Source organism: Cricetulus griseus, chromosome 5 (genome assembly GCF_003668045.3).
Source record: "Cricetulus griseus strain 17A/GY chromosome 5, alternate assembly CriGri-PICRH-1.0, whole genome shotgun sequence".
NCBI classification, from domain to species: Eukaryota; Metazoa; Chordata; class Mammalia; order Rodentia; family Cricetidae; genus Cricetulus; species Cricetulus griseus.
The window spans coordinates 102,643,910-102,655,328 of record NC_048598.1 but is presented as its reverse complement, the minus strand read 5'-3'; the positions used below and the strand labels follow the sequence as shown (position 1 = coordinate 102,655,328).

At 47.5% G+C, this 11,419-nt stretch overlaps 1 protein-coding gene across 3 annotated transcripts; it reads right to left on the bottom strand.

Moving 5' to 3' along the window:
* Positions 1-3,591: 3,591 nt before the first annotated feature.
* LOC100764080 (Interferon alpha-inducible protein 27) lies at positions 3,592-9,855 on the bottom strand. Of its 3 annotated transcripts, XM_027419189.2 has the most exons (7): positions 9,702-9,719; positions 9,308-9,368; positions 9,055-9,206; positions 8,143-8,274; positions 5,444-5,473; positions 4,395-4,556; positions 3,592-3,995 (listed from the first exon to the last, which is right to left on the bottom strand). In XM_027419189.2, the coding sequence occupies exons 3-7, from the start codon at positions 9,170-9,172 to the stop codon at positions 3,769-3,771; spliced, it is 669 nt and encodes a 222-aa protein (XP_027274990.1). In that variant the 5' UTR covers positions 9,173-9,206; positions 9,308-9,368; positions 9,702-9,719; the 3' UTR covers positions 3,592-3,768. The 3 variants fall into 3 exon arrangements, with proteins under 3 accessions (XP_027274990.1, XP_027274989.1, XP_027274991.1); XM_027419188.2 differs by lacking the exon at positions 9,308-9,368 and having other exon boundaries at positions 9,702-9,854; XM_027419190.2 differs by lacking the exons at positions 5,444-5,473; positions 9,308-9,368 and having other exon boundaries at positions 9,702-9,855.
* Between the last annotated feature and the right edge of the window lie 1,564 nt (positions 9,856-11,419).

Here is an 11,419-nt window from a genome sequence, read left to right as displayed (position 1 = left end):
GGGTGGAGTTGCAGCAGGAAGCCTGGTAGCCACACTGCAGTCAGTGGGTAAGTGTCAGTCCAGGCAAGAGGACTGGAGACCCAGCCAAGGAAGGCATCTCCCTTCCTCTCCCTACACTCCCACCTTACATAGGACCTGTGTCTTCTAGTTATATCACTACTCTCTGGTTCATTGTGAGTGAGGTTGAGTTGTGGTGCAGGCAGGAAGGAGCCCTGGTCCAAGATGCATGCTACCTGGGCTCTGAATCTTCCCTACCTGGGTGTCCTTCTCAGTGTGTCCCCCTCTGTCCTGCTATATGGAGGGGGCATTGCTCTCTGAAGAGCTCCCCCTGCTGTATCTCTGTTTACCCAATCTGTTTTCTCCTGGTCCACTTTGGATATCTCTGTCTAAAGCAGAGCCCTAGGGTTCAGGCAAAAAGGTAGTGGGGCATCTCTAAGCCTCAGGCCACTGTCACTGCAACTGTCTCCTTCCCAGGGGCCACCAGACTCTCTACATCATCCAACGTCATCCAGGGCTCTGTTAGAGCAGCTGCTTCAGCCTTGCTTTGAACTTAGGAGATGACACCTCTACCAGTTAAACCCAAAGACTATCAGCACTATCCATGAGACAATGTACACCAAGATGATTCTCCAAATCCCTCATTGAAGTCAGAGAAAGATGAAAAATAAATGTCTGTGCTTGTGTCCTTACCTTTGCTTGTGGTGACTCTTTAAAGGGACTTGAGGACTGGGAGTTTCAAGTCTTCAGGTTTCCCAAGATAGATAGAAAATGAAAGGGAGGTGACAGGCTGTCCAGCCCACAGTCAGTAGGAAGGAGGCTTTGGGGAACCCTGTTTTAGTGGACATGGTCTCTCTGACATGGGGGCTTTTTTTGGGTCTTTATGTACCTCATTTGTTCCTGATTAAAGGCTGGGCTAACAGAGGTTCCTGTCCTGGGGAAAAGGTGAGAGGTAGCCAAGAACATTGACCCCAGAGCTCTTGGTCCTTCTTCATCAATGGTCCTGGATGTTCAGGGCTATGAGCAACACATAGCTAACCCACTGCACTGGGGATGCTACTTTCCTGCTGCCTCAGGAAGGAGATAGAATAAAAAATGGTCACCACCGTACAACGTCTATAAAATTGAAAAGGAGGCTGAAATTCCTGCCTTATGTCCTGGGACACTGACCACATGGGGGTAGTCATTGCCCCTGTGATGCAAAATGCAGTGCTACACAGAGCCCACAAAGACACACAAAGGGCTTCGAGACAGGAGGATTCTGGCATCTATGGAACAATTTTGTCACAGGACACTGTTCACTCTGGTGACAGGTACCAGGCACATTCATGTAATACAGAGGCTGGTATCTGATCTCATGTAAAGAAATAGAAATAAGGGCCATGGAGAGTCACGCAGAAGTCTAATGGGGGAGCACACACAGAGAGAAAAGGTTGTGTGTGGGCATCTGTTAGCTCAGGTCTGCAGTCTTGGACTGCATCAGTCACTTCCAGGCAAGGAAGGAGAGGCTCTGTTGGGTTATTGTCTGGCAGAAGCAAGGCTGGATTGATGCTGAAGTTTTACAGAAACAGGTGTGGCCTGGTCCAGGAGAAGTGCATGATATTGCATCATTCAGGCATTGACTACCCACTTCTCTCGGGTCTCCCCTCAAAAGGGCATCAACAGGATATGTGGTGGTATGTAATGGTTCCTCAGCCAAAGTCAGTTTATCAGCTTCTTTTATTAGCATAGCTATGGTGCCCTATGGACAGAAACAGGATCAAGTCTGATGGACAGATAAACCACTGGCCTCTTCCAAGGCTCTAATACCTGAGCTAGGACACCTGCCCCCTTTGAAATCATTTACATAGGACAGGATGCCCTTGTCCCCTTTCCTGGTGTCTCTGACTTCCCCTCTGGGATGTCTTCTATATGTGTCTCTGAGCACTGCAGCTACTGCTCAGATTAATCTTTTGGTTTGCATTTTTTCCTTGCATAGTCATAGTTATTGTTAACGTTTTGATCAATCTCCAGTAATTGGGACCCACTCATATCCTCAAACCCTTCTAACTTCAGGAGTTTCTTTCTAATACCTGGGCCAGACTCCATGACAAAACCAATACTGGTTGTTTGATGCTTTTCTGGTCCCTCTGGGTCTATGGGAGTGAACATCAGGTGAGGGTCACACAAGCCCTTTGGGACCCAATAGGTGATTCCTGGGACTCTTTTATTACCTCTATCACCTTAGACATATTGGTAATTTTTCTAGCAGCTGCCTTCAATCTTTGTAAAAAGGACCCGTGAAGAATTGTTCAGAGTCTGATCACCTTGGGCAATGTTGGAGTCCCAGTCAGATCAGGCTGAGAGATAACCCACTCTAACTGTACTACTGTATCTGGCAGTGATCCTCTGTCAGGCCCAAGGGTGGTCTATCTGCCGCCATGCTCCAGTCTGTCCCTGCCTTTGGCCATGAAGCAGGTGTCCAGGATCTGTTGGCAATCATCCCAGATCACTGGTGGGTATAATAAACTGTCTCTAGGAGGCTAATGAGGGCCTGAAATTTTTCAGACAATGGTGGGTTTGAGTCTTCCAATTATACACATCACTGCATAAAAAGCACACATGAATTACGAATGGAGACAGGGATAACTTTGGTCTTGGACACAGGGGTGGGGAGCTGACTCCTTTAGGGGGAGGATGAGGACTACCTCTGCCCCAGGAAAATTCCTCCTGGCACTCCAATAGCTAGAACCACTCTGTATGTGTAAGGGAGTGGGGACCCAAGCCAGAAGAGATGACCACATCATGAGAACAAGTTTGAGCAGTGAACTATTCCCCCTGCCCCAGCATGGCCAAGGACTGTGCTGAGCACATAAAGGGGGAAATTCAGTTTCTCTAGTGGGGCTTCAGGACTGAGAGAATAGGCAGAGGTTTGGGTTTCTCTGGTGACCTAGATGAGACAAAATGTTTTAACTCAGGTCACCAGAAATAATCACTGGATACATAGTGGGGAGAGTGGTATGAATGCAAACCAAGATGTGGCTTTGAGATGAGTGGCACAAAGCAGATGCCATGCTAAAACTCCTCTTAGGGACTGAGCCAATCCCCACCTGGCTATGATCTAAGAAGTCATTTAGGCTCCTCCCCACCTAGGGAGGAGCCAAGAAGGAGGTGACCTGCTCAGAATTATAGAATGAATGTAAGTCAAGAAGAGTTTCTGTTTTCTTTCTTTCTTTCTCTCTTTCTTTCTTTCTTTCTTCCCTTCCTTCCTTCCTTCCTTCCTTCTATTTTTGTTTGTTTATTGAGACAGGGTTTCTCTTTGTATCTTTGTAGCCCATCCTGAAACTCACTCTGTAGAGCAGGCTGGCCTCGAGAACTCACAGAGATCCATCTGCCTCTGCCTCCTGAGTGCTGGGATTAAAGGCCTGTGCCACCAAAGCTGGGCATGTAGCTTCTGTTTTCATATATGGATTCATTTCACAAGAGCACTCACCTACACCATGTGTCTCTGTGACAAGATGCCAGGAGAAAGAGGTGAGCCTAACCCACCAAAAGCAGGTACCAAAGAACTCAGGTCCCTGTTCAACCATTACCATGCCAAAAAAACACACATGATTTCAAGGGGATGATAAGGCTGGCAGCAATTGGTTTTATTACTTATTTCCAATTAGGCATTTGTTGTTGGCTGATTGTCTCTTGGGGTTAACTGATCCCTGTCTGGGTTGGAAAAGCTGGGAGGTATCATTTCTGATTCCAAGCCCTCTTCTCAGAGGAGAGAAGGGGCTGGGACTCTCACAGAGGCCCATAACCCTGGATCAGAATCTGCTGAACCCAGGAGGACAGATCATCCCCTGGGGCTAACTTGTCAGTCTCTGAGTTGGACAAGCTGGGAGGTGTCACCTCTGCTTCTCTGGGGACAGAAGGGTTGGAACTCCCACAGATGCCCATCACACTAGCAACAAGGGCAGTTCCTGCAGAGCCCAAGAGGACTTGAGATTGCATGGAAAGTCCAGCAGCTCCTGTAGGAGAAACAATGGATGAAAGATGTAAGATGGGGTGAAACTGTGGATTCACAGAGGTTCAGTTGCCAGGGTCACTCAGGATGGCCTGAGGTACAGGTCTCCACAGAATCTCCCTTACTCCTGAAGTCTCCAGGATCTGTGTCTAGCACAGTTACTTTTGCAAGGAACTATTCCATACAGGAACTCTAGGGAAAATCAATCCAGTGGAATCTCATTCTCCTCTGTAGGGAAGAAGGCTGGACCCCAGGTGGAGGTTTGAACCCCAGGTAAGCTGGTCAGGGATCCGACCCTCCCTCCTCCACCTCCCCTGATGAAACCTAGAAGGAAGGTAAAGCAGAAACTGAGAACCTGGGCTGTGTCTTGCCATCCTTTGAGTCCTCCTGCCATGACACTTACCCACTGACTGCAGAGTGGCCACCAAGCCACCAGCCGCAACTCCGCCCCCATTCGCAATAGCTGACAAGGACATCATCTTAGCTGCTAGAGAGGAGGCAACAATTCCTGGCCCAGTGAAGCCCACAGCACTTAGCACAGGGGGCACAGCAGCTACAGTCATGGCTGTGGGAAGAGGAGCTGTGTCAGGTAGATTTGTGGAAAGGGAACCCCAACATACTGGATCAACCCAGGGAATCTGCTGGGGTCTGGAGGAGGAGACAATGAGCAGAGAAGATTGGGTCAGGGCTTACCCTCTTCCCTCTAAGGCCTCCTCGGAGAAGCCTAGAGACCAAAGGTAGAATGAGAGACAAGGGGCAGGCTCTGAACCAGAGAGCCAGGCAGGAGTCAGCAGCTAGGGAGCTTAGGAAGAGAAAGATGTTGTCCCTGAAGATGGAGTCCAGGGCTGACTGTGATTGGCAGCAAGACCTTCAGGAAAGGTGCTGTTGGGGCCTCAGTGTCTGCCTTGGTCTAATGCTGGGATCAGAGAGTGGCCCAAGTTAGTGTTACAGAGGATCACATCTTCCCCCAGGAGACAGGAGATGCATGGGACACAACTCTTGAGGCTGGAAGAGGCAACCCAGAGCCCTGCTGTGTCTCCACTGAGAATGTCAAGAGCCACCAAGCTGATGGTGCCTGCATACATCATCTGGTGCATTCCTGCTCTCTGCTTACTTTAGCTCTGCTGCTTCCTGGGCATCTCTAAATGAGCTCAGCAAGCTCACTTCTTCAAGGAAGCAATCCGGAGCTCAGAGGAGTTTACAGGCATTCACCAGGCCTAAGGTGACTATTCTCACACAAGGTGGTGTGGACCTGCTGAAGATGTGGCCTGTGACTACTTCCCCTCCCTCCTTGTTTCAGGTCCTTCTTTCTAGCCACTTCCTTCATCCCATCTCCACCTTTGTCCCACCCGCTCCAGGGAAGCCTACTGGGACAAAATGGGCTGCTTCCTGGCTCCCTGCTTTCAGGGAGAACTAGGAGTGGACTGGCATCGCTTTCCTGAAGATACTCACCTCCACCAAGCACAGCAACAGTAGCCTTGGCTAGAAACAAAAAGAAAATCCTATGAGAGGATTGCCACTGTCCCCTTCCCTATCCAGCTCACAGGAAGGAATGAGCCCTGTCTGTCCTTCCTTCCCTGAGACAGAGGACCCAAGTGCGTCTGTCTGCCCTGAGCAGGGACTGGCAGCTGGACTCTGGAGGACTCAGAGATCTCAGGTATGTTTTGCTCTGCTCTTGGGCATTTGCATGTTTGTTGTGTGCCTGCTCTGGGGAAGGGTGCTGGTGTTATCATTTTTTTCTCTGCCCCACAAAGCAGGGTCTGTTCAGTGAAGCCAAAAAAGGCTGGAGATATAGGCTGGTAATAGAGTGACTGCCATGGCTTCCTGAAAAAAAGAAAAAGAAAAAAAGAACACTATTCTTGTGGGCCTCACTATAAACAATGTGGTAGCCTTTCTCAGTGAGCACAGAGTACTGGAGCTGTCATTAAAAGTCCTGAATTGATTGATATAGGGCTAAACCTCCACCAGGGTAGGGAGCAAGACAACATGCTGCTTTTGAATCCTTAAAGCCTAAACCCAGTGACACACTTCCTCCAACAAGGCCACGCCTCCTAAATCTTCCCAAATACTTCCACCAACTGGTGTCCAAACAGTCAAGTATATGAGTCTTTAAGGTCCATTCTCATTCAAACCACACTAGCTACCCTGGTGGTTTCTTCCCTTCACAACAGGGATACTAATTGATTAGAAGCAGGGTCAGTGTCTGCCAATGTGGGTGACCAGACTCTCATTTGTAGCTCAAATTCTAGTTAGTTTTAATAAGAGAAAACCAAAGACAGATATTGGGGTTAAAGATGAAGATCAGATAAACAAAGCAACCAGCCACTAGTGAGTTCTCACCTCTACCAATACTCAAACCTAAGGGCTGACCCACAGAACCTCAGTCTTCTCCAGACTGCATTGTTCCTCAGACTTCACTGCAATCCACCAAACCTCATACTGCACTGAGTTCCTGTCTCCTCCAGCCTTATATTCCTCTCTAGTGCTGGGATTAAAGACGTGTGAGCCCAGTTGCTGAGATCACCCTTGAGTGAGCTCTGTTTCTCTTTTAGACTGGATCAATTTCATCTAGTCCAGGGTGGCCTTGAACTAACAGATATCCATGTGCCTCTGTCTCTTGAATGCTGTTTTTAAAGGTATATACAACCACTGCCTAGCCTCCATCGCTAAATAGTGTGGCCTGCTTTGCACTCTGATGTTTAGGCAAGCTTTATTTATTAGACCATAAACAAATCACCACACTCCTTGGCCCATCAGGAGGCAGGAAATCTCCAGTTTACAGAGTGGTACTTCATTGTAGGGTCTTCTTCTAGTAAGGTCAAACACCTGTTGTGCAAACATGTTACCTGAATGTTACTTTTTTTTTCTTTTTGGTTTTTCCAGATATTAGGTTTCTCTGTGTAGCCTTGGCTGTCCTCAAACTCACTCTAGACCATGCTGGCCTTGAACACAGAGATCTGCCTGTGTCTTGTAGGTGTGGGCCACCGCCAACAGGCTGAGTGCTACTTAAGAGACATGTTTGAATGAACTAAGACACCGATTCATTGTTTACTCCTCTAGGAAGCCTTCCCACATTCCCCTGAACAGAATTTATTACTCTAGACATTGAGCATCCATACTGAATCATATTTAGGTACATATGAACTCAGCTCCCAACACTGTGAGCCCTCAGGCATCATGCAGGATCCTTGTATCCTGCAGCCACAGGAGCCAGGATTGAATACTCTGAAGCTGGTAGGGCCGGAAGGTCAAAGGGTAACCTGGAGAGCTTAGGAAGCTCTCTAGTGGCCTATGGATAAAGACAGGGGAATGAAAGTCAGGCTTATACAGGAGACTGACAGGTGTGTGTATGGGGTTCTATATGGAGGGGATAGCATCAAGAACATGGTTGGATGGCATTTACTGTCGGTCCACTTGTACTGGCAAGCAGGGGAGGTGGCTACCAGGCTGCCTGAGCCATGAGACAGGAAGCCCCCCCCAAAAAAAAAAAACAGGTGCTGTATGTCTGATTGCCAGCATGCCAGCTCAACTGATGGCCACAGGGGTAGCCAAGCCTTTACGGGGGTGTTAGAACTTCAGCCTGGGACTCTTCCCATCATCACCCCTACTTCCCTATTGTTTGCAGAGCCCTGAATTTCCTTTCTATTTCCTGTCCCTAGCAGAAGGAGAAGCCCTACAATTCCTCCTGCTCAGGGCCTTGGAACAATGGTCCCTTCAGATCAATGAGGAATAACATTGACAGGCATGGTGATTTTGGATAATAATTTCAGCACTCAGGAATCTGGCAGGAAATTGTCACAAGCTTAAATGGCAATCATCCTGGGCTACTTACATAGTGGCTCCTGAGCTAGCCTGAGGTATAGAGTGAAGCCCCATCTCCAAAAGGGGAGGGAGACAATGTTATCTTCTTCTGAGGCCATTAGAACAACTCAAGGAACTTAACAATGCAATAGACTCCCAACTGAGGCATGAATGCATGCTATAAAATTCTACTCAATAAAATTGTACTGATCTTATATCATCTACTCCTCTGGATTCCCTAACCATCTGTATCTCTGACAAGCAGAAAGGAAAGCAAACTGTGTCTTGTCATAGTTCTTCACTAAGAATTGGGGCCCAAGGAGGAGTGTCTGACATGCAGGGCCACTCACCTGCACTGGGACCAACAGCCAAGACAGAGGCAGGGCACGCCGATAGGATGGTGCCAACCTTCAGTGCTCCTAACGAAGATCCAAGTGCAGATGCTCCAGAGCCCAGGGCAGTCTGGGCTAACAGATTGAGCCCTGGTGGCAGAAGGTCACAGTTCAGGAAGGGGTCAGAAGCTCATCCCCCATGAAATACCTGCTGTGAAGTCTAGGGAAAGGCCCAAGTGTGTCTGCCCTGGGGACAGAAAGGAAAAGAGCACTGGCTGCACAGAAGGCTGTGTGTGGATTTAGAAGTCAGGGTCTGCTGGGTTCTAAGGACACTGGGGATAGTAAGAACCTCAGCCTTAGTGTGAGAAAAGCAATGAAATGAACCAGTGTCATCCCTTGAGAGCTAAGAGCCATGCAAATGATAAAAATTGTCTGCACACACACACACACACACACACACACACACACACACACACACACACACAGTGACATTAATGGCTGAGATTTAGGATTGAAAGAGAAGATATCTGGGAGGAGAATTAATGAATTAAGATGGAGAGGGTCCTACACAAACTGGAAGAAGGACAGAAGTAAACTTTGTTGACATCGACACCCTGACTTGTAGATCCAGAAGGACAAACAGAAAGAAAAGAAAAATGGTGAATTCTTGTGGTAAATCCAAGGACATGAGAACAGAATACAGGACCCAGGGCCAGACCCTAGGAACCGAGGTCTCAGAGGAGACCTTAGGAAGCATGTAGGTCTGAGTTTTTAGGGACTCAAAGCCCGGGACCATACCAGGGTCTTATTTCCCTCCAGCTTTCTCAGAGATAAGGGCACAATGGAGTGTGGCAGTAGGCAGTAGATAGTTGTGCACTCTCCATAACTATCTCCCCACTCCCCATTCTTGACTCTTACTTGGTCACTCACCCTGTGTACCAGCTAGAATGGTGCCAGAGACTGCCCCTCCAGCTTTGACCATGGCTGCTGAAGCTGTAATCTTAGAGAAGAGTGAAACCACCAGTGTGCCTGCTCCTGACCACGCCATGGATGCCAGTAGAGATTCCAAATAGGACTAACACCTGTGAAAGGAAGTAGAGTTCTGACGAAGAGATTGGGGAGCCAGAGCTGGATTTCCACCAACCAACATGGAAACCCTGAGGATCCAGGGTGAATAGAGCACCTGGTCAGAATTGGTGGTAACAGTGGGTCTGTCCCCAGTCTTGGGGTGCAAGATGCTGCATCTGTTAAATAGATGAGGAATCAAGAACCATTTCAGACACTGCAAGTCATTTGCTCCATGGCTGATGGTGCTTTCATGAGAACAAAAGGAGGGTCAGGCTGTTGCCACCAAGACTAATTCAGGAAACAGCTCTCTCCCCCCTGGCCTTACCCAGTATAGATTTCCTGAGTATGCTGAAATGACACCCACCACCAACCACAACCACACCCTCCCACCCACCCGCACTTTTCCAATCCACCCCACCCCACCCCCACCCCCGCTGAATCCTGGATGTGTTTCTGGAAAATTCAGTTTCTTTCAGAATGGAAAAATCCAATCCCGTGTGATAACATACCTAGAGATGCAAGGCAGCCAATGAAATAGGTTTCGTTTTCCCCAGCTCTCTCCAGTCCTGAAAAAATCCACTTTGGAGAAAGACACACCCTGTGATCCAAGGCAGCCAATGAAATAGGTTTCATTTTCCCTGCTCTCTGCAGTCCTGAAACCCCACTGTGGCTGAAGAACAAAGAGATGGAAGGCAGCCAATGAGATAGGTTTCGTTTTTTCCCTGCTCGCTCCAGATCTTTGAGTTGGAATGAATGTCCTTCTATTATGTAACTGAAGCCTTCTGAGTGGTTACTGTGTTTGCAATGTATTGTAACATATTACTTCTTTGCCAGGGTTTTGTTTTTGTTTTATTTCTTTTTTTTTTCTCCCAGTCATGACAGTGACTGGTGGAAACTTGAAGTAATAAAATTGATGCTATGAAGATTAACTAATAATCTTGCTTAGGAAATATTAAGTTACACTAAGAGAAATTTAACTAAAAGAGTGCTGCTTGCATCATGACTAGAAAGTATGTGGTATATAACCAGGTCTGTTACAGACTGTAAAAGAGAAAGACTACACCATAACTGATGTTTAGGGTTGCTGAGACAGTTTCCAATATTGTTCACCAAGATTGACACCCTCTACCCACCCACAATTAGGTCACATTCCCATAACAACAGTAGACAACCCTGACTCCCATTCCCACATCAAAGAACATTCTCTTAAGGGCAGCTCAAGGAAACATTGTAAGGTCACAACTGCCATTGAGTCCAGGTCTGCCATCAAGTTCCCTGACCTCTTATCAGGAAAGGTTTAATTCTGCAGGTGAGCAAGATGAACCTGTGGGCTTCTGGGCTGTTCGGAGGACAAGTCCACATTGTTGTAAAACTAAGACTTTTTTTCTATCCAGGTTGTTAGGGAAAAAGGACAAAGCACACACTTTCCTGATGATTTCACTCTTTCTTCTCTCATGTTGAATTCTGCTAGCTCTCTTTGTTCCTTTTTTTGGGGGGGGGGTCGAGACAGAGTTTCTCTGTGGCTTTGGAGGCTGTCCTGGAACTAGCTCTTGTAGCGCAGGCTGGTCTCAAACTCACAGAGATCCGACTGCCTCTGCCTCCCCAGTGCTGGGATTAAAGGGGTATGCCACCACCACCCTGCTTACCTCTCTTTGTTCTTCGCGGCTAATAAAGACCCATAAAATCTTTCGGGCATCACATCTGAAGGTCACATACCATTTTTTTAAGTAAACGATAAGAAACAGAGTTGAAATAAATCCAGATAAATTGTCACCAGGAAGGAGCACTTTCTCGAAGTGAACTCCCTAATTAGTGGGCTATAACCCGAAGGTACAAAAAGAGAAGCCTCTTTGTTATCTACAGAGGTAGTCTTATAAAACTAAACTATTAAGGAAGAGCAACAAGGAAATGTGTGCTATATCCTATACTTCTAAATGTATAAACATTTTAAACGTTTTGTGGTTAGTGGTCTTAAAAGTCGGACTTCCTCGTACTGGAGACTGTTTCTTTACAAAGAGTGATTGTCTAGGGAGAGGGAAGGAGGGGTAGAGAGATAGAGAGAGAGAGAGATAGAGAGAGAGAGGGAGGGGGAGGGAGGGTAAAGCTGAGCCAACTTAGCTGAGAGGCCCCTAGCACAAGAGCTGTAGGTCAGGGAGTGGAGGGCAGGAGCACAGATGAATTCATATGGCACTCTCCAAGGCACTGTGACATTAAAAGTATTTTAAAT

What these genes read in the sequence shown, in the direction of transcription:
- LOC100764080 (XM_027419188.2), bottom strand. Translation starts at nt 9,172, where the DNA reads ATGGCGTGGTCAGGAGCAGGCACACTGGTGGTTTCACTCTTCTCTAAG. An exon ending in CATTCTAGCTGGTACACAGG is followed by an intron (nt 8,275 to 9,054) that starts GTGAGTGACCAA and finishes TTCTGCCACCAG; the next exon opens with GGCTCAATCTGTTAGCCCAG. An exon ending in TGTTGCTGTGCTTGGTGGAG is followed by an intron (nt 4,557 to 5,443) that starts GTGAGTATCTTC and finishes CTCTTCCCACAG; the next exon opens with CCATGACTGTAGCTGCTGTG.